General features: G+C 43.7%; 1 protein-coding gene across 4 annotated transcripts in view; it reads left to right on the plus strand.

The window, feature by feature from the left end:
• The window catches only part of fam172a (family with sequence similarity 172 member A), a 205,046-nt gene that overhangs the window by 94,417 nt on the left and 84,225 nt on the right, over positions 1-26,404 (plus strand). For all 4 annotated transcript variants that reach the window (XM_041904537.2, XM_041904539.2, XM_041904541.2 and 1 more), the window contains exon 8: positions 13,704-13,823. In XM_041904537.2, the coding sequence (XP_041760471.1) occupies positions 13,704-13,823 (120 nt within the window). The remainder of the gene's footprint in view (positions 1-13,703; positions 13,824-26,404) is intronic.

The following is a 26,404-nucleotide window of genomic DNA, read 5'->3' on the forward strand; positions in this document are numbered from 1 at the left end:
TGTGGTGTCTTCGTACGATTCCCAGCCAACTTTGTCTGGAATGAAAGAGCCTGAAGTGGAAGAGTGCAAGAGAGAACGCTAGATGAGTCCTTATCCAAGACGTTGATTAGTATTCAATTGCAAACAGGCGTTTGAGTGAAGGTCCTTATCCTAATAGATCCAGTGTTAATACCGAGCTATGTAATTACCTGCGCCTGCCGCTTGTTTAATATTTAATAATTAGCCCAAATGAAAATAATCCAGTTACCCGTTGTAAGGGACATGTTAAATATTCAAATGAGTGGGCTGCAGGTGTGTTTACCCAGAGAGAGAGAGAGAGAGAGAGAGAGAGAGAGAGAGAGAGACGTGTGTGTACGTGACCTGGAGACCTGTGGCTTGGCATCCATTTAAAACACTCCTCAACTCAATCCTTCCATTTGGAAATCACTGACCTAACTTTGATTGCTCTCTGTCTCTCTTACCCCCAGCATCCCAATCACTCTCTTTCTTTCTCTCTCCCTCTTAAGCGCTTTTCAGACAGCGGAATATCACAGAGTACACGACTTGTCCCTCTAGTCAAAGCGGCTAGTGCCTTCACACATGCAGGCTACATATTCTACTGGTCAACAACGACAGCACCGCTTGAAAAATAGAGCAGAATCCTATTTTCTCTGCCTTGGCTGTGCGACTTCCACAGGCATGAGCACCGTTGGTTGCTCTACCTGGATATAATTCCGCCCCCCCGCCTAGGCTTCATTGAAAATGAATGGGCCACCCTGACTGCCGGGCTCTGTCTGTCAGCGCCCTTACTCTTGTCTGTATTGAGGTTGTTTGAGCACCTATAAGTCTTCGTTGCCCTGTGCTTTTCTGACTGTATGAGGGTTATGGTTCTCTTCTTCTGACTACTAGAAAGCTCAAATGGCACCCTATTCCTTATGTAGTGCACTACTTTTGACCAGGGCCCATAGGGAGCCATTTTGGATGCAGTCTCTGTAGAGTCCTCTTCAAATCAAATTTTATTGGTCACATGCGCCGAATACAACAGGTGCAGACATTACAGTGAAATGCTTACTTACAGCCCTTAACCAACAGTGCATTTATTTTAAACAAAAAAAGTAAAAATAAAACAACAACAAAAAAAAAGTGTTGAGAAAAAAAAGAGCAGAAGTAAAATAAAGTGACAGTAGTGAGGCTATATATACAGGGGGGTACCGTTGCAGAGTCAATGTGCGGGGGCACCGGCTAGTTGAGGTAGTTGAGGTAATATTTACATGTCTTCCAAGCCTCCCTGAGGTCTTTATCTTTCACTCTGATCCTCAGGAGTGACTCCGACAAAGGGAGAGAGGGAGGGAGAGATGGAAGGGGAGAGGTAGGGGATGCCCGTAGTGGTTGTTTGTCAGAGTGTGTTTGATGCTGTTAGATTCATTGTTTCCTGTGTTGATGGTCCGGGCCGTTTGTCTTGGCGTTAGTGCTGTTATTGTGGCCGTAGCAGGGTGCTCTCCTCTCCCTGCCTCTCATTACTGTCCTGTAAACAGAGAGCAGGAACTAGGGAAAGAAAACACACAGGGAGTTTCTGGAGGACTGTGGGAGTGTGTGGGTCTCAGTGGTGGGAGGGGGAGGATGGGTGGAGAATGGAAAGCAGGCCAATACTCTTTCTCACAACACAGAGCAAAACTAGCAAGCTGGGCAAAGGCCGATTCTGACCTATTGAGGGCGGTGGTCAACAGACACTTTAGTGTGTGTGTGTGCGTGCGTTCTCGGGCATGTGTGCAAGCGTACAGTGCCTTCAGAAAGTATTCACACCCCTTGACTTTTTCCACATTTTTTTGTCTTACAAAGTGGGATTATAATTGATTGAATTGTAATTGTTTGTCAACGATCTACACAAAATACTCTAATGTCAAAGTGGAAGATTTTTTATTTTTTATTTTTATTAATGGTAAATAAAACACTAATATATCTTGATTAGATAAGTATTCAACCCCCTGAGTCAATACATGTTAGAATCACCTTTGGCAGCGATTACAGCAGTGAGCCATTCTGGGTAAGTCTCTAAGAGCTTTGCACACCTGGAATGTACAATATTTGCCTATTATTCTTTAAAAAATGTGTCAAGCTCTGCCAATTCGTTGTTAATCATTGCTAGACAGCCATTTTCAAGTCTTGCCATAGATTTTCAAGCCAATTTAAGTCAAAACTGTAACTATGCAACTCAGGAACATTCAATGTCGTCTTGCTAAGCAATTCCAGTGTATATTTGGCCTTGTGTTTTAGGTTATTGTCCTGCTGAAAGGTGAATTTGTCTCCCAGTGTCTGTTGGAAAACAGACTGAACCAGGTTTTCCTCTAGGATTTTGCCTGTGCTTATCTCTTCCGTTTATTTTTATCCTAAAAAAACTCCCTAGTCCTTGCCGATGACAAGCATACCCATAACATGATGCAGCCACCACCATTCTTGAAAATATGAAGAGTGGTACTCAGTCATGTGTTGTGTTGGATTTGCCCCAAACTTAACACTTATTATTTATATTATATTATTTATTATATTATTCAGGACAAAAAGTTAATTTCTTTGACACATTTTTTTTCTTTTCACTCTGTCATTTTGTTAGTATTGTGGAGTAACTACAATGTTGTTGATCCATCCTCAGTTATCTCCTATCACAGCCATTAAACTCTGTTAACTGTTTTAACCAACCATAAGATACAACCACCAGAACTGAGGACAATGTACATAACAATACTCAAACAGAAAGACAAACACACATGATACAACACATTTGGACAAAACAGTTATCAGCAATGCCATGGTGTATCTAATACAGAAATAAATAAGGACACAACATTGTTAGCTTACATTCCATGGCATTTGGAGCATTTTACCCGTATAATAACATATACATTTGCTTTAATTAATATCATTTAATAGAACTCTAGTTGACTTTGTCAAAGAAATATGCCTAAAGAGTTTCTCCACACCCCCTTGCTTAGAATCTCCCACTTTCTTTGATGCTGTTGGGTTTTCTGATTTCTAATATAAATTGTACTTTCAAGCATGAATTGATGTCTAACAAATTGTTTTTAAAATGTGGGTGTTAGAGATGTAGAATTTTGTGTTGTTATTTGGAGGATTATGGACATTGAGGTCACCAAAGATGATAAGCTGAGGATTAATATGTATGCTGAACAAAAATATAAACGCAAAATGCAACCATTTCAACGATTTTACTGAGTTACAGTTCATAGAAGGAAATAAATTCATTATGCCCTAATCTATTGATATCACATGACTGGGCTGGGGCACAGCCATGGATGGGCCTGGGAGGGCATAGACCCAGCCACTGGGGAGCCAGGCCCAGCCAATCAAAATGAGTTGTTCCCCACAAACGGGCTTTATTACAGACAGAAATACTCCTCAGCACCCCCCCTCTCCCTCCTCAGACGATCCCGCAGGTGAAGAAGCCCGATGTGGAGTTCCTGGACTGGCGTGGTTACAGGTGGTCTGCGGTTGTGAGGCCGGGTTGATGTACTGCCAAATTCTCTAGAATGTAGTTGGAGGCGGCTTATGGTAGAAAAATTAACATTCAATTCTCTGGCAATTGCTCTGTTGGACATTCCTGCAGTCAGCATGCCAATTGCATGCTCCCTCAAAACGTCAGACTATGGTATTGTGTTGTGAGACAAAACTGTACATTTTCGAGTGGCCTTTTATTGTCCCCAGCACAAGGTGCACCTGTGTAATGATCATGCTGTTTAATCAGCTTCTTGGTGTGCCACACCTGTCAGGTGGATGGATTATTTTGGCAAAGGAGAAATGCTCACTAAAAGGGATGTAAACAAATTTGTGCACAAAGAGGTTGTCCATCAATTTCAATATTTGTGTTGTACCAAATAAGTTGCTGAAGAATTTCCTCAGGGTTTTCGGGTGGATAGAATTAGAAGCATAACCATAAATGTATTGCCTACTGGAGGAATGGAGATGCATTGCTAAAAAGACATAGTGTTGTTTTGGTAGAGACATTTTTAAGTTGAAGAAAAGGGAGGAGGTTTGGTGTACAAATAGGAATGGCGTATTTAGTTAATTTAGCTTGAATCCAGTTTGGATTGGAATATCATTTCTGTATCCAGACGCCTTCAAAGTCGCATCCAGGGCCTTTAAATTAGTCACCCTCTTGAAATGAGTTATACATATATATTTTATTAAAATGTTCTCGGGTTTATTGTTTCGTATAAATGTGTATTTTCTGTTCATATCATTTGAAAAAAGTATTATCTGGCGAAGGAAGAGACATAAGAAGATAATTGAATTGAGAGACAGCTAAATAATGTGACTTTTCCATGGATGGAAAGATTGCCTTTCCATGGTTGCATCTTTATAAATTTCACTTGACATTATATTTTAATGAGGTCGTTCATGTTTTCAGGTACAGTGCGGGAAAAAAGTATTTGATCCCCTGCTGATTTTGTACGTTTGCCCACTGACAAAGACATGATCAGTCTGTAATTTTAATGGTAGGTTTATTTGAACAGTGAGAGACAGAATAACAACAAACAAATCCAGAAAAACCAAAAAAAAAGTATTTGACCCCTCTGCAAAACATGACTTAGTACTTGGTGGCAAAACCCTTGTTGGCAATCACAGAGGTCAGACATTTCTTGTAGTTGGCCACCAGGTTTGCACACATATCAGGAGGGATTTTGTCCCACTCCTCTTTGCAGATCTTCTCCAAGACATTAAGGTTTTGAGGCTGACGTTTGGCAACTCGAACCTTCAGCTCCCTCCACAGATTTTCTATGGGATTAAGGTCTGGAGACTGGCTAGGCCACTCCAGGACCTTAATGCGCTTCTTCTTGAGCCACTCCTTTGTTGCCTTGGCCGTTTGTTTTGGGTCATTGTCATGCTGGAATACCCATCCATAACCCATTTTCAATGCCCTGGCTGAGGGAAGGAGGTTCTCACCCAATATTTGATGGTACATGGCCCCGTCCATCGTCCCTATGATGCAGTGAAGTTGTCCTGTCCCCTTAGCAGAAAAACACCCCCAAAGCATAATGTTTCCACCTCCATGTTTGACGGTGGGGATGGTGTTCTTGGGGTCATAGGCAGCATTCCTCCTCCTCCAAACACCGTGAGTTGAGTTGATGCCAAAGAGCTCGATTTTGGTCTCATCTGACCACAACACTTTCACCCAGTTCTCCTCTGAATCATTCAGACGGGCCTGTATATGTGCTTTCTTGAGCAGGGGGACCTTGCGGGCGCTGCAGGATTTCAGTCCTTCACGGCGTAGTGTGTTACCAATTGTTTTCTTGGTGACTATGGTCCCAGCTGCCTTGAGATCATTGACAAGATCCTCCCGTGTAGTTCTGGGCTGATTCCTCACCGTTCTCATGATCATTGCAACTCCACAAGGTGAGATCTTGCATGGAGCCCAAGGCCGAGGGAGAATGACAGTTATTTTGTGTTTCTTCCATTTGCGAATAATCGCACCAACTGTTGGCACCTTCTCACCAAGCTGCTTGGCGATGGTCTTGTAGCCCATTCCAGCCTTGTGTAGGTCTACAATCTTGTCCCTGACATCCTTGGAGAGCTCTTTGGTCTTGGCCATGGTGGAGAGTTTGGAATCTGATTGATTGATTACTTCTGTGGACTGGTGTCTTTTATACAGGTAACAAGCTGAGATTAGGAGCATTCCCTTTAAGAGTGTGCTCCTAATCTCAGCTCGTTAAATGTATAAAAGACACCTGGGAGCCAGAAATCTTTCTAATTGAGAGGGGGTCAAATACTTATTTCCCTCATTAAAATGCAAATCAATTTCTAACATTTTTGACATGCGTCTTTCTGGATTTTTTTTGTTGCTAATCTGTTTCTCACTGTTCAAATAAACCTAACATTATAATTATAGACTGATCATTTCTTTGTCAGTGGGCAAACGTACAAAATCAGCAGGGGATCAAATACTTTTTTTCCCTCACTGTATATGTATTCCAAGAACATTGGTACACTACATGGTGATACAAAGTTTTCGTTTTTTTGGAGGTCCCAGTCTAATTAGTGAGCATTGTGATAATTTGGTTTCAGACTAGATAGATTGTCAAAATCATCTAAATCTTTGCTGAGGGCACTTATGAAGGCCGCTCGAGGATGGAAGGTGGGATTGTCTGCATAGGTAGAAATGTTGGTCATGAAACCATACATGTCTAATCCTTCGATCGCTATATTATTTCTCACCTTCATAGCTAGTATTTCAATTCCAATTAAAAATAGATACGGTGAGAGCGAGCAACCCTGTCTCACTGCTCTTGATCATTTCAAACTATGAGAGATGTAACCATTATTAACTCTGAAGGAAATACATTGACAGTATATGGGCATCACAACTAAGTAACGTGATGGGGTCTCCAATTTTAAAGTTGAATTGGGTCTTTATATTGACCGTCTGCATCTTGCTTTAGTAATAAGGACATTTTACCCTCCTGTTGGGTGCCCGATTGGCTTCCAACATTGAAAGAACTGTTAAAACAGGATAGTAGATGTTTCTTAATTTCTGTTAAGAACGTTTTGTATGCCTCAATTGGAATTCCATCTGGTGACTTGCACATTTTGAATGATTCAATGGCATAAAGTAGTTCCTCCTCCATGATGCATGAAATATTTTGAGCATTTTTCACCATGTTCCATCCATGTGGCTTTACATTTTTGTGATTTAGCAGACGCTCTTATCCAGAGCGACTTACAATAGTGAATGCATACATTTTCATACTCGTCCCCCGGGGGAATCGAACCCACAACCCTGGCGATGCAAGTGCCATGGTTTACCAACTGAGCCAGACACGACCATTAGACCTATAGATTACATTTACATTTTAGTCATTTAGCAGACGCTCTTATCCAGAGCGACTTACAGTTAGTGAGTGCATATATTATTATTATTATTATTAATTTATTTTCATAACCCCCGTGGGAATCGAACTCACAATGATACCACCAACCCTCTGTTGAAAGTCTCTTTAGCACTTTTTTCCCACGTTGAGTAATTGTAATGTTGTAATTTAATCTTTAGAAGAATTGTCAATTTGTTGGTTTAGAGCGACAATTTCCTCTGTTAAAAGCTTTTCCTTGGCCAGAAACATTTTCTTTCTCCAAAAGTCATGTTTTATCGCATGTCCCCTGAAGGCGCTTTTGAATGCGTATACAATATGCGGATCAGCTGAGTCTGTATTGTGGTTAGAGAATTCAATTATTAATTTGTTTGGTGTTATCAATAAAATGCACATCCTCCAGTAAGGATTGGTTAAACTTCCAAAACCCTGAACATCTAGGAAATTCCTCAATGACAAGTTGGATTGTGATAATAGAGTGGTCTGAACTTAAATGTTCTGTAATAACAGTTTTCGATACCTTAGAAGTGAGTGAAAAGGAAATTTTTTAAATATAGAGGTATTTGGCTCGTCTGTTCCCTTCTCCGCCAGTATATCTACTTGACTGGTGATTATTTTTATTTTACCTTTATTTAACTAGGCAAGTCAGTTAAGAACACATTCTTATTTACAATGACGGCCTACCCTAGATCCAGGGATGATATTATCATCTTGATTGCTGAAAGAGCTTGTTGGTGATAATTTGACAGACGGCTCCCAGTTCTATCGATTGCTGAATCTATCACTGTATTCAAATCTCCAACTATTATAATTTGTTTGTTACAATCCTTCAATTTCTAGATCATCTCTAAAATATTCTCAAAGAATAATGAATCGTCCAAATTTGGGGCATAGAGGTTGATCAGACAAAAACAAAAGTTGTCCACTAATATATCTAATATAATCCATCTCCCGTGAAGATGTTGTATAGTCGCATGGATATTATAATTCATCTGATTACCAATAAGAATTTAAAACAACTTTTTTGTTGCTTAAGCCATGATTAAAGAAAATGCAACCTCCCCAATCACGCTTCCATTTTGCTTCATCCATAGCTGTAGAGTGAGTCTCTTGTAAGCAAATTATATGATACTTTCTTTTGACATTTAGCCAGTCTCTTTACGTTTAAAGTTTTTTTGCTATTACAGTTTTAGCTAGCAATGCCTAATCCTGATATACTCATCTAATATTAGTAAATTTCAACTGAAAAGCCAACTTCATGTATCGACTTTTAATACCACTATAGTTCATCATAGCCAGTCAATGCAAAAAATTGCCATTTTATTTTCTTCAATAATACAGGTAAATGGGAAGGGCCTTAAGATGAATTTACACAATGTAACATAACAAATAACAATAACCCACATTTAAACATAAAAAGTATTGACTGCTATGTGCAGTGGGTAGGTTTGTCCATATTCAAATCATATTTTAATGTCTCTTTTGCAGACAAAGCAAAAGGAAAAAAACTAACAGAGTTAAGCTGATTTCAGTATAAAGTATATTAATCAGTTTAGAAGCCCTGGGCTAGTCCTATTAGCAGAGAACGGATAAGAGGGTTCAGGGAGGTGCTATGCCTGGGAATAGCCAAGGAGTTATGTCCTTCTTCTTGTACAAATTCCCATCAATATACAGTTTGACAACAATGAGTCTTACCCTACAGCCCGTCTGTCGGTGCTCCTTGAAGACGGGAAACAGCTTTTGCCATCTCTCGAAGATCTCTGGAGAGTACTGTTTGTTCATCCCAAACGGCTTCCCAGCCAGATGCCGTCCGTGGCTCAGAACCAGCTCCTTCTGCTTATAATGTTCGAACCTGGCCACGATTGGACGGGGGCCAGTGGGTCGCCCTCCATAGCTCCCTCCTGGCATTCGCTTGGATCCAACCCGGTGGACCAGATGGAAAGAGATGCTCTGCACCGTGTCATTGTCCAGTTGTAGTTCATTAACCAGGAATGTTTTCAGTGTGTCCTCCACATTTTCCTCTCAAGATAAGATTGTCTCTCATCGATCGGGTAGTTAGGTCCAGGTTTTTCTCCTTCATTTGGAAGTTGTCAGTGGTGATGACTTCCACAGTTGTTTGTACACACTTCACAATTTTCTTCGATACATCAGTGTCCTTTGTGTATCTCTCCAATAAAACATATGGGAGATTTTTCAACTCTTTCACATCTTCTATGAGGTTTTACAGCCGGTCCAACAACACAAGCTTGTTTAGTTTTGCGTCAATGGAAGCAAGTAGTTCTTGGTTAGGTGGCTGGGATGGGGGAGAATCTGAAGCGCTGTCAAGTGACCATATAGGTCACTTAGCTGGTTGCGCTGAGCCCTTTTCCCTCTGGTCATCTGGATCACCGGGAATCAGTGTTTTGGGATCCATTGCAGCCTCCATTTTTCTCTGGATTTCAACTTAAGTTCAAACGCACGTATCGTGGACAGGCATGTGTGGTATCCAGCGTTGCTTTGAGTTAGATGCATGTTTGTTGCTTGTTTTACAAACTAAAAAGTTCAAACGGTGTATCCACTACTGATATTAAACACCTAGTTTTAAAGTTTTGAAAAGCACGCTTTTGTTACAACCTACCACACCACTTCACATCCGAGCGTATGCTCAAACATGAGCGGCTGGACTTATTTAGGTTTGAACTTATTTTGGTTTGCCATAACAAAAGGATTGAATACTTATTGACTCAAGACATTTCAGCTTTTCATTTTTAATTAATTTGTAAACATTTCTAAAAACATAATTCCACTTTGACATTATGGGGTATTGTGTGTAGGTCAGTGACACAAAATCCCAATTTAATACATTTAAAATTCAGGCTGTAACACAACAAAATGTGGAAAAAGTCAAGGGGTGTGAATACTTTCTGAAGGCACTGTACACTTATCTATTATCCATAATCACCTGCTTACTGTCCCTCCCTGCGTGCTACCTCCCTGCGTGTTATCTCACAAACCTCTCACTGTCATACAGTCCAGTGTGTGGAGCTCTCGGCGGTGTGTGTGTTTGTATTAATTAGCTGGATACGGGGCGAGCTGTCTGTTTCCAGACTGTTTAGGGTAGGATAAGTTTGAGTGACACTAAACACAAGGCAAACTGTATGTCTGGGTTTCCAAGACTAGTGTATCAGCCCAGTGTTCCTCACTGATTACTGACACCGCAGAGCAGAGAGAGAGAGGAGCTGTCAACCTGCCCTGCTAGCTAGCTCTGAGACAATCACTCAACACTACACCACATCTCTCTGCCTCTCTTCCCTCTCTTCCACTCCATCACTCTTTTTACCTCTTTCTACTTCCCTTTTTACCCCTCCAGAGCCATGCGAGGGAAATTGAGAACAGATCAGGTATGTTTGAAAGGCTTTGGCGTGTGGCGCAAAACAAGACATGATCAACACAGGGCAATTAATTAATTTAAATCAAAGATTTTTTTTTATTTTTTTTTATTTCACCTTTATTTAACCAGGTAAGCCAGTTGAGAACATGTTCTCATTTACAACTGCGACCTGGCCAAGATAAAGCAAAGTAGTGCAATAAAAACAACACAGAGTTACATATGGGGTAAAAAACATAAAGTCAGAAATACAACAGAAAATATATATACAGTGTGTGCAAATGTAGCAAGTTATGGAGGTAAGGCAATAAATAGGCTATAGTGCAGAATAATTACAATAGTATTAACACTGGAATGCTAGATGTGCAAGAGATTATGTGCAAATAGAGATACTGGGGTGCAAAAGAGCAAAATAAATAACAATATAGGGATGAGGTAGTTGGGTGGGCTAATTTCAGATGGGCTGTGTACAGGTGCAGTGATCGGTAAGGTGCTCTGACAACTGATGCTTAAAGTTATTGAGGGAGATAAGAGTCTCCAGCTTCAGAGATTTTTGCAATTCGTTCCAGTCATTGGCAGCAGAGAACTGGAAGGAATGGCGGCTAAAGGAGGTGTTGGCTTTGGGAATGACCAGTGAGATATACCTGCTGGAGCGCAGACTACGGGTGGGTGCTGCTATGGTGACCAATGAGCTAAGATAAGGCGGGGATTTGCCTAGCAGTGATTTATAGATGGCCTGGAGCCAGTGGGTTTGACGACGAACATGTAGTGAGGACCAGCCAACAAGAGCGTACAGGTCACAGTGGTGGGTAGTGTATGGGGCTTTGGAGACAAAACGGATGGCACTGTGATAGACTACATCCAATTTGCTGAGTAGAGTGTTGGAGGCTATTTTGTAAATGACATCGCCGAAGTCAAGGATCGGTAGGATAGTCAGTTTTACGAGGGCATGTTTGGCAGCATGAGTGAAGGAGGCTTTGTTGCGAAATAGGAAGCCGATTCTAGATTTAACTTTGGATTGGAGATTCTTTGAGTTTACAGTCTAACCAGACACCTAGGTATTTGTAGTTGTCCACATACTCTAGGTCAGACCCGTCGAGAGTGGTGATTCTAGTCGGGTGGGCGGGTGCCAGCAGCGTTCGATTGAAAAGCATGCATTTCGTTTTACTAGTGTTTAAGAGCAGTTGGAGGCTACTGAAGGATTGTTGTATGGCATTGAAGCTCGTTTGGAGGTTTGTTAACACAGTGTCCAATGAAGCATATAAGCAACAGGAATGTACAGATAGATGCATGACACAAATTCATAGGCCTTATACATAGCGTGTTTATAGTTCTTCGGTCCTGGAGTGTTTAATGGGTATGGTAACAGTTGGACATCGAACTGGAAGCCTGAGAGGATCCTGATATTGTATATTCTAGAGGGACAGCCCTCCATACTGTATGCACTGTTGGCTACCGTCAACAGTGCCACAATCAATCCACACATGTGTACGCACACGCATTCCAAAATGCCAGTGACAGTCATCCCTTGAAGATGCTGGCAACAGGTGATCAGTGGGGAATCTGTCCGACCTGGCACACACATCGGACGACCTGGGGGGAAAAGGAAAATAAGTGAAATAAAAAATATAAGCTAAACGGGCAGGCGTGTGACAGGAAGCTAGTCTCTGAGGGCGGCCCGCTTCGCAGGAGCTAATTAACCCCGGAAAATAATTACATCAATATGCAAATGAGTGTTTAGATAATGCAACGTGTTATCGGGCCAGGTAGTCAATCAGGGGAGGTGGGTGGGCGGGCGTGCGGTGCCGTGTGGTGCGTTGGGGCCAGGTGTCGGGGCTCTGCGCTGTGGCGATAAGGGGAGACGCTGCCCGGTTGCCATGGCGACCAGGCCTGCCGCAGTCACAGCGCTGCCGCGCCGCGCAGGCCGAAACTGGACCTCACTAAAACACACAGAGCACTCCTTCGTACACAGCACAGCACCTAGCCATTTAAAGACCCTGGTGCTCTTGTCTATCTATTCTGCTACCTTTTTGACACTGAATATTAAGAAAAAGAACAGATGATTTAGACATGAGGGATATTCAGAAGGTATGTGTGGTATCCCTCCAACACACGACCAGCTAACTAGCCTCAGTAGGGAGGGTCAGGTGAAGAGAGTGAGAACAGGTGGCGTAGTTGGAGGGAGGAAGTGATTATGAAACAGAGCCCTGTAGATGAAGGGTGACACAGCGACGGAGAGGAGGACTTCAAAGGACTTTGATGTCACAGGCCTTCAGACAGCCAACTCTGCCCCCTCCTCCCGCAGTTGATCAGGGCGGGGCAGGGCAGGGTGCAGCATTACCCGCTGTTGCATCACCCTCCGTAGAGTCTGTCTCTGAACCCAGCCGCCCTCCCTCCCCATCTCATTATGCCAGCAAACTTAAACAAGCTGATGGGTTCATTTACTGTACCTTCACACACACACACCTACGTACACACGGTCGCCCCAGCAAAATAACAACAGCCTAACAACAACTATATTGAAAACTATACTTTTGTCTGTTTTTAAAATTCAAAGCTTGGGTGTGAGTGGGTGTAAGCTGTGTTGTCAGTGAAATAACACAGCATTTTCCCCTGACTTCTATGAAACAGCCATTGCCTCAGATAAACCACTAGATCCCTCAGTCACAGCATAGTATACAACAATCTCCCCAGACATTTAGGCTAAGTGGACATGAAGCTTTGTTACTTTTTACCCCTGTGAGTAAATACCATGCAGGCAGCTTAACCAGACTGTTTTTGCTCTGAAATGGCTTTGGAGTGGTTTCACCAATTGACAGAAAGGGTATTTATTTGGGAATCGATTATCTTGCATGCTGAGGGTAGATGGAGATTGGCACAAACAATTGCACTTAGTGATGCTCCATTAAAATACAACCCACGTGGGTGTACTTTATGGTCAGACATATCCATGGTGTGTACTGGGTGTGTGTCCTCTCTGTTGTTCCCTCCCCTGACCTTCCCCTGTGTTTGCCCATTACCCCTTTACTGCCATATAGATGCTCCATCGATCCAGGCACAAATTAAGATTTAAACGTTACGTCACGCGGCCTATCGAGTTTTACATTTAGGGCATTTGTAATATGCAAGACTTATTGATCCAGCGAGCAGTCAGTGTTTATAAAAAACACCCTCTGCCATCAGCAGCGCTTTTGCATTTTTTTCTAACCACTGTCTCTGGAATACATAGGCCTGCATACTGTGACAGAACATTCTCTCCCTGAGTTTCACTCGACCTTTTTCTCTTTTTACATGTATGTCTCTCAGAGTTAGTTAACTTTTGAACTCAATCTCTATCACGCTCTTTTCACTGTCTGACTGATTTCTCAACCCTTCTTCAATCTCTCTCTCTCTAACTCAGTTATAACTCTCCAGTGTGTTTTTTTGTGTTTTCATTTTGTTTTGGGGGTGTAACGTGAAGTTCCATCCTTGTGTTACAGGAAAACGGCTCCCCCGAGGAACACGTGCTCTACGTGTGGGACCACTTTGTGTCCAAAGCCGCCGCCAGGAACGTCTTTGTCGTGGCGCACAGCTACGGAGGCCTGTCGTTGGTGGAGCTGGTGAGTGGTTGCTTTCTTTCCTCTACCCCCCCTTCATCCCACCCCCAGCCTACCACCTCCGGGACAGTCAGCCGGTGTGGTAGCGTGTGAAATGCGGTGGAATGATTAAAAATAAATAACATTTAGTTTCTTTGAGAAAGTGCTGCTTCTATAAACAAGCCAGTTCATCCCTGTCCTAGGGCGCAATCCACTTCCTCTCCTCCGCACATCAAGACTGAGCAAGAACGAGAGGGAGAAAACGGAGAGAGAAATAGATCAAGAAACAAGGGTTCTATTAAACCAGCCCTGGGAGAGGAGAGAGAGAGAGGGGAGGGGTCTCTGTTGCATCTTTGTCTCTTTCTAGTGTTGAGAGTCTAGAATGAAGTCTAGCCTATATTTTTCTAGTGTTGAGGTTATATATACCTCTCAGTGTTGCGTCTCTCAATGTTTATTATTGGCTGTACGGCTACAGTGAGGGAAAAAAGTATTTGATCCCCTGCTGATTTTGTACGTTTGCCCACTGACAAAGACATGATCAGTCTATAATTTTAATGGTAGCTTTATTTGAACAGTGAGACAGAATAACAAAACAAAAATCCAGAAAAATGCATGTCAAAAATGTTATAAATTGATTAGCATTTTAATGAGGGAAATAAGTATTTGACCCCTCTGCAAAATATGACTTAGTACTTGGTGGCAAAACCCTTGTTGGCAATCACAGAGGTCAGACCTTTCTTGTAGTTGGCCACCAGGTTTGCACACATCTCAGGAGGGATTTTGTCCCACTCCTCTTTGCATACCCATCCACAACCCATTTTCAATGCCCTGGCTGAGGGAAGGAGGTTCTCACCCAAGATTTGACGGTACATGGCGCCGTCCATCGTCCCTTTGATGCGGTGAAGTTGTCCTGTCCCCTTAGCAGAAAAACACCCCCAAAGCATAATGTTTCCACCTCCATGTTTGACGGTGGGGATGGTGTTCTTGGGGTCATAGGCAGCATTCCTCCTCCTCCAAACACGGCGAGTTGAGTTGATGCCAAAGAGCTCCATTTTGGTCTCATCTGACCACAACACTTTCACCCAGTTCTCCTATGAATCATTCAGATGTTCATTGGCAAACTTCAGACGGGCCTGTATATGTGCTTTCTTGAGAAGGGGGACCTTGCGGGCGCTGCAGGATTTCAGTCCTTCACGGCGTAGTGTGTTACCAATTGTTTTCTTGGTGACAATGGTCCCAGCTGCCTTGAGATCATTGACAAGATCCGTGTAGTTCTGGGCTGATTCCTCACCGTTCTCATGATCATTGCAACTCCACGAGGTGAGATCTTGCATGGAGCCCCAGGCCGAGGGAGATTGACAGTTCTTTTGTGTTTCTTCCATTTGCGAATAATCGCACCAACTGTTGTCACCTTCTCACCAAGCTGCTTGGCGATGGTCTTGTAGCCCATTCCAGCCTTGTGTAGGTCTACAATCTTGTCCCTGACATCCTTGGAGAGCTCTTTGGTCTTGGCCATGGTGGAGAGTTTGGAATCTGATTGATTGATTGCTTCTGTGGACAGGTGTCTTTTATACAGGTAACAAGATGAGATTAGGAGCACTCCCTTTAAGAGTGTGCTCCTAATCTCAGCTCGTTACCTGTATAAAAGACACCTGGGAGCCAGAAATCTTTCTGATTGAGAGGGGGTCAAATACTTATTTCCCTCATTAAAATGCAAATCAATTTATAAAAATTTTGACAAGCGTTTTTCTGAATTGTTTTGTTGTTATTCTGTCTCTCACTGTTCAAATAAACCTACCATTAAAATTAAAATTATAAACCTACCATTTAATTTATAGACTCATCATTTCTTTGTCAGTGGGCAAACGTACAAAATCAAATACTTTTTTCCCTCACTGTATGTGTCTCCTGTGTTAAATAAGTCCAAGTTGCAGTACCCAGGTAGCGGGCTCTAGGTTAGGTGCTAGGCTCACAGGACTCTCTCCTTCTGTCTCCCTCTTTACTGCTCAGATAGCTAGGCTAGGCTAGGCGCTAGGCTCACAGGGCTCTATCTCCTTCTGTCCCTCTCTGCAGTGCTCAGATAGCTAGGCTAGGCTAGGCGCTAGGCTCACAGGGCTCTCTCTTTCTGTCTCTCTATGCAGTGCTCTGATAGCTAGGCTAGGTGCTAGGCTCACAGGGCTCTCTCTCCTCCTGTCTCTCTCTGCAGTGCTCAGATAGCTAGGCTAGGCTAGGTGCTAGGCTCACAGGGCTCTCTCTCCTTCTGTCTCTCTCTGCAGTGCTCAGATAGCTAGGCTAGGCTAGGTGCTAAGCGCGCTAGGCTCACACAGCTCTCTCTCTTTCTCTCTGACAGCTGGTGCAGGAGCCTGGTTGTGATGATAGCTCTTTGATCTGTTGGATTTACTGGTAGACTCTCCATGAACCCACATCATTTAAAGCATCTCTCTCCTCTGCTTTTGAAGAGCTGAGAGTAGGTGAGGAGACAAGTAGTGGGGGGTGGGCGGTGTGGGCACTTGTCCCACTGGTAATTCCAGGAATATCTATTTTTTTCCTCCTGTAACCTACTCTTTTTTTGTTTTGTATTTTGTAATTTTAATGTGCCTGCTAAATATTAATGTGGCGTTTTGTCCGTGACAGCCATTCCCTCCCGGCTCTGTGTTTGCCGAGGATGGTGCGGCCTCTCCCTCTCTCACACACACATGTATGTTTGAATATTTGTAATTTTTCCCTATCACCTGGGTCTCTACCTTGTGTCATAGCTCCCTCACCCCTCCTTCCTGCACCCTCTCTGGACTAGCCATGACTCCTGACCCCTAGGGAGCATTGGGGCCAGCAAGCCATGGAGCTAAGGGGCTCAACCATCCCACCAAGACCCCAGGCCAGACAGCCCTCCCTCCCCAAGCTATCCCCTGACAGCCCCTACTCTTCCCCATTGGGATCTAGCTTCATAGGGAACAATGATCAGGTTTTTGTTCCTTCATTGCCACTGTAGGGGCATTGTTGCTTTCATAAAAGCCTATGTTACTGGACCTTTCTCCACAATATCCTGTAAATGTACTAACCCACACTGTAATTCACATATGCACACAAACACTTTCATGTGCGGACACATGCACATACCATACACACGGAAACAGAGAAATATACACACAAGCACTCACATTCATTTGCAGGCACACGAGCATGCACACACACACACACAGACACATTCATCCACCTAATTGAGGAGAAAGTGGCCGGGGGGGAAGGGGGAGAGACACGGGTTGGTGGAGTGGGATGTGAGACTTGCGGGATGAACCATTTGACACACGAGCAGACCCAGAGAAAACAAGCTGTCTCTGGGTTAATTATAGCTCCCCTTTGCAGTTAATAAACACGTTTCTGATCAAGCACATCAAACAATCTGCGATTAATTTCTCCTGCTCTGCTCTCCCCTGCTCGCTACCATTTAGCCCCCAGTTTGGAGCACTCAACTGTTTCATTGCAATTTGATTTATTTTAAAACACTTCATAGTGTGTATAGACTAATTATAGTTACATCAAAGAGTAGCTAAATGCCTTTGAATGGGAGAAGATTGCTGCAGGGAGGAGGATAGCTTTATGTTGGAATCTACCAAGTTTCAATACCGGGAATAATTCATATTTATCCCGAGAGTCCTGGGAAATACAGAAAAAAATCGGAAGCGGCCAGTTAAAGCATTTAAAACCAATATATTGTCACTATGCCAGGGTTCTCCCCAAATAAGATTGTCGCTGTGCCACCTTGTCGGCTTGGCTGTGCCACTATGTAAAGATTTCAGAGCAAATGAAACTGAGATTTAGGAATGATAGAGTAACGAACTTTGATCGCCAATGGCATTGTTGTGAATTTATGAACAGGCCATTCATAAATTCCAAGCGTTATGATGTTCCTCAATTAATTCAGCGCATTTCAGCAGTCTCGACACAGAGTGCGCTCAGGACGTACAGAGCGCACCCCGAGTATAGCGCTGTCAAATTATACAAACGTTGTGACGGCAGTCAAATGAAAAAAAGTCAAATGACCAAAATTGATAATCTTGCTTGATAAACCTCCCTCAACGAATGACCGAATATCTCCTATTTGGCAAAATGTAGTTGATGATAATACAGAGATCAGCTCATGAATAACGGGGTGATGAAGAGAGCAAATAGTTTAAATATCAAGGTATCTTAACAGGTACCAACTCTGTTTAAAAAATATCCATATCTACTCTCATACCTTTTGTTGAGCACGCATTCTCTATATGAGCAGCAAGTACGAGACAGTGCAGAGAAGTGGGGGAAATGTTATAGCGGTATAATGACATGCATAGGCGAGCCGTGCTTTGATAATGCGACCTATGTATTACAGACTAAAGTTAGGAATTTTTATGCGAGTCAGGAGTCAGGATTTTGGGTTTCAGTGGGATTGGGACTGGATAGAAAAATAGCCTAGACTCTAGGACAGGAGAAGATAGCATTTTCCCTCATGCCTCTCTGAATTGTTAATAGACGTCATGTCTGTGACAGAGATGCCTGTGTAGTGAATTGTGCATAGACCTATCAAATTTGTGACTGTCTGAAGAGTCACAATGACAGCTCAAAGAGGCACACGTTATTTTAGAGGCTATACTGTAGGGGTTTCCTGTAGGGTTTATTACTGCATCCTGGTCGCGCGTGCAGTCTGGCAGTGTCGATTATGCGTGCGCTTTGAATTTATGGCGACTTTATGTGAAGTAGATACACTCGGTTAAAACCTTCCATGCCACAACCTGTTTGGATAATGTGCCATTTAATTTTTGGCTAATCTGGTTCTGCTCATGTTGTGTATTTTGTGGAATTGCATTAAAATGTTGTAATTTCCCAAGTCTTCTCATACATTTTTTGGGGGAAATGTGAAGAGTGCTCCTGGGATAGTCCCAGGATCCCGGTTACCCATGTTAATCCCTATGTTGGAGTGAATAGTAGCCTAACCTTCTCCGTCCCTCCATCCCTCCTCTCTTCTCTCTTTTGCTCTATCAAACCCAACCCTATCTCTCGATCCGTTTACTTTCCTTCTCCCGATCCATCTCTCTCACAACTCTCCCTCTCTTTTTATTCTCTCCTGTCCTCTCTGTCTCTCTCTCACACACACTCTCACTCGCTCTCTCTCTCACACACTCTCTCTCTCTCTCTCTCTCTCTCTCTCTCTCTCTCTCTCTCTCTCTCTCTCTCACTCTCTCTCTCTCTCTCTCTCTCTCACTCTCTCTCTCTCTCTCTCTGTCTCTCTCTCTCTCTGTAGGACTTGTACTTGGCTTTAAAACTTCAATCTGTGATTGGTAAATCCATTTTTGGACTTTAAATCAATGACATACTCATTGATTCTTGAATAATATAACTTATAAATACCTCATGAGCTTAGTTCAACTGTCGTACCCCATCAGAACCCCAAATATACATTTTTTTTACTCCAATGTTAGTAAACAATGTAATTGTAAACAAATGGGCCATACTTGCGAACATTAGAAAAAGTTTAAGTGAAACTGTTTTCTCCATCTCAAAATGCACATCAGCCAATTCAAATTGTTGATGAACTTGCACGTGATAAAATAGTTAGCCAATTAAAATTGTTGATGTAGTTGGACGTGATCCAACACTTGTTCATTAAAGCCAAATATTTGCCTTGTCCTCTCTGTGAAAGCGTTCTGATAATCAAAGCAACTAGATCACATGTTTGACTGACTGGTAATTTACAAGTAACACCAAAATAAAGAAACACCAATAGAAAGTGTATTAATAGGGCGTTGGGCCACCACAAGCCAGAACAGCTTGAATGCACCTTGGCATAGATTCTACAAGTGTCTGGGACTCTATAGGAGGAAAGTGACACCCTTCTTCCAAGAGTAATTCCATCCATACACAAAAATGTATGCACGCATGACTGTAAGTCGCTTTGGATAAAAGCGTCTGCTAAATGGCATATTATTATTATTTTATCATTTGGTGTTTTGTTGGTGGTGGAAAATGCTGTCTCATGCACCGCTCCAGAATCTACCATAAGTGTTAAATTGGGTTGAGATCTAGTGACTGAGACGGCCATGGCATATGGTTTACATCGTTTTCATGCTCATCAAACCATTCAGTGACCACTCGTGCCCTGTGGATGGGGGCGTTGTCATCCTATGGGGGCATAGCCATGGTAACCAAAATCATAGCCTGCCCAGAATTGTTATACCTGACCCTAAGCATGATGGGATGTTAATTGCTTAATTAACTCAGGAACCACACCTGTGTGGAAGCACCTGCTTTCAATATACGTTGTATCCCTCATTTACTCAAGTGTTCCCGTTATTTTGGCAGTTACCTGTAGGTCTCAGTGTAGAGCGCCTAGATTATATATACACCCCTGACTTTCATTTGCTACAAGTACCAGCCAAGCCCATTCAAATGGCATGGATAGGATGTCAGGGACCAGCTATCCTGTGTGCATGGACCCACTCATACCCGCATCGACACGCAAATGCATACACACACACACACACACACACACACACACACACACACACACACACACACACACACACACACACACACATACCAGTGAGAGCCCCAGTCTGCCTATCTGTCTGCCTGTCTCCCTGCCTGCCTGCCTGTCTGCTTGCCTGTCTGTCAGCGTGCCTGCCTGCCTTCCTAATCTTCCTAGTTGCCTGTCTGTCAGCCTGCCTGCCTGCATTCCTAGCCTTCCTAGTTGCCTGTCTGTCTGTCAGCCTGCCTGCCTGCCTAACCTTCCTAGTTGCCTGTCTGTCAGCCTGCCTGCCTGCCTTCCTAACCTTCCTAGTTGCCTGTCTGTCAGCCTGCCTGCCTGCCTTCCTAACCTTCCTAGTTGCCTGTCTGTCAGCCTGCCTGCCTGCCTTCCTAACCTTCCTAGTTGCCTGTCTGTCAGCCTGCCTTCCTGCCTTCCTAACCTTCCTAGTTGCCAGTCAGCCTGCCTGCCTTCCTAACCTTCCTAGTTGCCTGTCTGTCAGCCTGCCTGCCTGCCTCTTCCTAACCTTCCTAGTTGCCTGTCTGTCAGCCTGCCTGCCTGCCTTCCTAACCTTCCTAGTTGTCTGTCTGCCTGCACTCCCCTTTTCGTCTTCCTCCGTTGCCAGGGGTGAGGAGGGGGAAGCGCGGCACGGAGGGGGATGGGGGGTGTCTAACCCGCGTTAACCTTCCCACTCCCGCAGTGAAAAAGGAGCACGGTTATTGGACAAGACGGAGCCGTGTTATATAAGGGCTTATGTAAGAATGCATCTGTCTCCCAATACGCAATTGTGTGGGTGCCAACCAACCGCCCCACCATCTCCACCTCACAACAGAACATACAGGATGTTTTGGTCTATTCACACACACACACCCACACACACACACACACACACACACACACACACACACACACACACACACGTGTTTGTGCCTGTGTATGTGGTGTGCTGTATGTACAGTATATAGGTTCTGTGTGTATTTTTCTCTGTGGGGAATATGGATATATTTCTCTACGGTATCTCTTCCCTCTCTCTCTCCATACGTAGGTAGTCTCAGATGTGAGCAGATGCCGTGTTGTTTGATAAGGGCTGAGGAGGACGCGTTGTGGAGAAGAAGTTGGAGGACATGCATTCCCTATGGACTCTCAGTGGGTGGATGAGATGCTAGGAGTTAGATGATTATGGTGGCTGCGGTGGGAGAGCTATTTCCAGACCATGTTCCATCACCGTTTGGTGGAGAGACAAGCGTGACTTTGGCTGGATGCCGAACTTGACAAACACCAAGAGAACTTTCTCCTGCATTGATGTTAATGTGCGTATCAGGTCAGGATTTGGGTCTATCCCTGGAGCTTTCAGAGAACTGTCATTATTTCTGCTCTGGGTGTCAAGTTCTCTGGGATGTAACTTAGGCAAAGTTTTCAGTGGCTTCTGCCTCAGCCTGTCCTCTTTCTTTGCCTCTTCCTCCTGCCTCTCTCCAGCCGCTGTACTGCTGGTCCATAGTGACCCTGGGGCCAGTTCTGCTCAGCTCCTCTCTGCCCCCCCCCCCCATCCAGGACTCGGAGCCTGGCAGTGCCCAGGACTGGCACCAGCCAAGGCTTCAGTCTGAACACATGGTGTAGTGGCAACACTGTGCCAATCAGCCAGCTCTCCTGTGGCGCGCCACTGGCCAAATCACTAATATGTTCCTTTAGCCTACACAGTATGAAAAATGGATGCACTCACTACTGTTGCTCCTGTAAGTCGCTCTGGATAATAGCGTCTGCTAAATGACTAAAATGTAAATGTAAATGTACTGTAAGTCACTCTGGATAAGAGTGTCTGCTAAATGACTCCCACATCCCCATCCGGTAGTGTATTCATACCCTTTCCTCTGAAAGTCTGAGTAGTTTAGTGTAGTAGGCTTTTTTCTGTCTCAAGGTTTCACGTACAGTGCCTTGCAAAAGTATTCATGCCCCTTGGCATTTTTCCCATTTTGTTGCATTACAACCTGTAATTAAAATTTATTTTTATTTGGATTTCATGTAATGGACATACACAAAATAGTCCAAATTGGTGAAGTGAAATGAAAAAAATAACTTAAAAAATTGAAAAGTGCATATGCATTCACCCTCTTTGCTATGAAGCCCCTAAATAAAATCTGGTGCAACCAATTACCTTCAGAAGTCACAGAATTAGTTAAATAAAGTCCACCTGTGTGCAATCTAAGTGTCACATGATCTCAGTATATATACACCTGTTCTGAAAGGCCCCAGAGTCTGCAACACCACTAAGCAAGGGGCACCACCAAGCAAGCGGCACCATGAAGACCAAGGAGCTCTCCAAACAGGTCAGGGACAAAGTTGTGGAGAAGTACAGATCAGGGTTGGGTTATAAAAACATATCTGAAACTATGAACATCCCACGGAGCACCATTAAAATCCATTATTAAAAAATGGAAAGAATATGGCACCATAGCAAACCTGCCAAGAGAGGGCCGCCCACCAAAACTCATGGACCAGGCAAGGAGGGCATTAATCAGAGGCAACAAAGAGACCAAATACAACCCTGAAGGAGCTGCAAAGCTCCACAGTGGAGATTGGAGTATCTGTCCATAGGACCACTTTAAGCTGTACACTCCACAGAGCTGGGCTTTACGGAAGAGTGGCCAGAAAAAAGCCATTGCTTAAAGAAAAAAATAAGCAAACACGTTTGGTGTTCGCCAAAAGGCATGTGGGAGACTCCCCAAACATATGGAAGAAGGTCCTCGTGTCGGATGAGACTAAAATTTAGCTTTTTGGCCATCAAGGAAAACACTATGTCTGGCGCAAACCCAACACCTCTCATCACCCCGACAACACCATCCCCACAGTGAAGCATGGTGGTGGCAGCATCATGCTGTGGGGATGTTTTTCATCGGCAGGGACTGGGAAACTGGTCAGAATTGAAGGAATGATGGATGGCGCTAAATACAGGGAAATTATTGAGTGAAACCTGTTTCAGTCTTCCAGAGATTTGAGACTGGGACGGAGGTTCACCTTCCAGCAGGGCAATGACCCTAAGCATACTGCTAAAGCAACACTTGAGTGGTTTAAGGGGAAACATTTAAATGTCTTGGAATGGCCTAGTCAAAGCCCAGACCTCAATCCAATTGAGAATCTGTGGTATGACTTAAAGATTGCTGTACCCCAGCGGAACCCATCCAACTTGAAGGAGCGGTAGCAGTTTTGCCTTGAAGCATGGGCAAAAATCCCAGTGGCTAGATGTGCCAAGCTTATAGAGACATACCCCAAGAAACTTGCAGCTGTAATTGCTGCAAAAAGTGGCTCAACAAAGTATTGACTTTGGGGGGTGAATAGTTATGCACGCTCAAGTTTTGTGTTTCACAATAAAACATATTTTGCATCTTCAAAGTGGTAGGCATGTTGTGTAAATCAAATGATACAAACCCCCCCAAAATCAATTTTAATTCCAGGTTGTAAGGCAACAAAATAGGAAAAATGCCAGGGGGGGTGAATACTTTCGCAAGGCACTGTAGCTGGCGGGGTGCAGTGGGAGTCTCGCTCTCTCGCTCTATTTCTCTCTCGCGCCCTCTCTCTTTGCTTCCCCTCTCACTCACTCACTCACTCACTCACTCACTCACTCACTCACTGCACACACACACATATATATATATATATATATATAGTGATAGCCTGGAGAAGCCAGTCTGTCTAGCAGGCAGAGCAGCAGTGTTGAGTCAGGCGTGCGTGTTGAGGTGTGCTATCAGAGCCACGTTAGGGAGGAGAGGGTGAGCGGCAATGATAAATGGAGGGACGCACTAGCAAAAATTGGTGGAGCTGTATGCAAAGCGCTCCATTTTGTTTGATGTGAAACAAAAGGACCACCATGATAAAAGTGCCTGCCAGCCAGCACAGCAAGACAGCAGCCCCTCAGTTGAAGATACACAGCCCCGTGTGTGTGTGTGTTTGCATGCGCACATACAGTGTGTGTGTATGTATCACATTTACATTTGAGTCATTTAGCAGACGCTCTTATCCAGAGCGACTTACAGTTAGTGAATGCATACATGTATTTTTGTAATTATTCTTTTCATACTGGCCCCCTGTGGGAAACGAACCCACATCCCTGCCGGCCAAACCCTCCCCTACCTTGGAAGACGCTGGACCAATTGTGCGGCGCCCATGGGTCTCCCGGTCGCGGCCGGCTGCGACAGAGCCTGGACTCGAACCAGGATCTCTAGTGGCACAGCTAGCACTGCGATGCAGTGCCTTAGACCACTGCGCCACTCGGGAGTATGTATCTGGCACGTGTATGTCTGTGTCAACTACATTATTATTATATAATTCCCTATACATGCTTTATGTCTGTGCTGTATTATAGAGCTGAAATACAGACATCTAATTTCTATCTCTTGATGAATAGTCTCGGAGAGCTCCCTCCCCGCTTAGGCTAAATTGGACTGTTTAAATGTCCTGCCTACATACCTGGTTTCATTTTAATTGATTTGCTTGTTTTTTAAAGAAACCTCAATACCTACAGCGGCTTGCTAGATTGATAGACCAAAGCCTTTCTTCCACGCAACACATTGTACCCCCACTGAAACCATCTATCAGACACCCACCGTGATTATGTACAAATGGCCTTCATTGGCCATCCATTTTAAAGTGCTACTACCGCAGCATTGTGACGAGACGTAGCAAGATGGCGGTCTCTGAAATGACGGCGGCTTTGCCGTCTGAAAGGGATACTCACAATAGCCTTTGTGAAAATTTCACCTCAATAGTCTGCCGTCATTTTCTTTATTTCCTCAATAATTTTTGGTTAATAGATTCCATTTTTGGTGAGTTTGTGAAGTGTTTATCTCTGTGCTGCCGCCTGCCGAAACTCGATTCACGGGCGATTGTTTAGTTGGTTGTCTTTTTGCATTTTTGTTTCTGGGGTAATGCTTCACAATCAAGCTCATGCAGATCACCAAGCAAGAGAGAGAGAGAGATGTTAAGATGTATGTGCGTGCATACTTGCTGGTGTCTCTTTGCTGCTGTTTAGGGTGATACGTAAAGACTGTCTAGACGGACTGACCCCTCCTAAGAGCAGACCAGATGAATCAGCCACAGATCTCCTCTCTAACCTCGGCTGGCTCTGTTATCCACCTGTTATCCACCAAGTACATAGTGTCCTACATCTCTCTCTCTCTCTCTTGCTTGGTGATCTTAGGCTTGTGTGCTGCTGCTCAGCCATGGAAACCCATTTCATGAAGCTCCTGACTAACAGTTCTTGTGCTGACGTTGTTTCCAGAGGCAGTTTGGAACTCGTAGTGAGTGTTGCAACAGAGGACAGAAGATTTTTACGCTCTACGCGCTTCAGCACTTGGCGGTTGCGTTCTGTGAGCTTGTCTGGCCTACCACTTCGCGGCTGAGCCGTTGTTGCTCTTAGGCGTTTCGACTTCACAAAAACAGCACTTACAGTTGACCGGGGCAGCTCTAGCAGGGCAGAAATTTGACGAACTGACTTGTTGGAAAGGTGGCATCCTGTGACGTTGCCAAGTTGAAAGTCACTGAGCTCTTCAGTACGGGCCATTCTACTGCCAATGTTTGTCTATGGAGATTGCATGGCTGTGTGCTCGATTGTATACACCTATCAGCAACGGGTGTGGCTGAAATAGCCAAAACCACTAATTTGAAGGGGTGTCCACATACTTTTGTGTATCTATGACCAACAGATGCATATCTGTATTCCCAGTCATATGAAATCCATAGATTATGGACTAATTTATTTATTTCAATTGACTGATATCCTTATATGAACTGTAACTCAGTAAAATCTTGAAATTGTTGCGTGTTGCGTTCATAATTTTGATCAGTATAGTTAGCATTCTAGCTGAATTACATAGTCTCTGGCTGTTTACAGTGAAGGCTGCTTACACTGTGAAACTGTTTGTGATTGTGTGTGTGTGTGCATGCGTCGGGCGTGTGTGTTCATGTGTGTTTTTGTGATTTGTACATTATGTTTCTATTATCAAATGTATTCATTATCTCTAATATAATAACGTATAGATATATGACATAGATAACGTACTAGCATTCCTCATGAAGCTTCTTGAGAGAATGCCAAGAGTGTGCAAAGCTGTCA

This window comes from Coregonus clupeaformis, chromosome 18 (assembly GCF_020615455.1).
Source record: "Coregonus clupeaformis isolate EN_2021a chromosome 18, ASM2061545v1, whole genome shotgun sequence".
NCBI classification, from domain to species: Eukaryota; Metazoa; Chordata; class Actinopteri; order Salmoniformes; family Salmonidae; genus Coregonus; species Coregonus clupeaformis.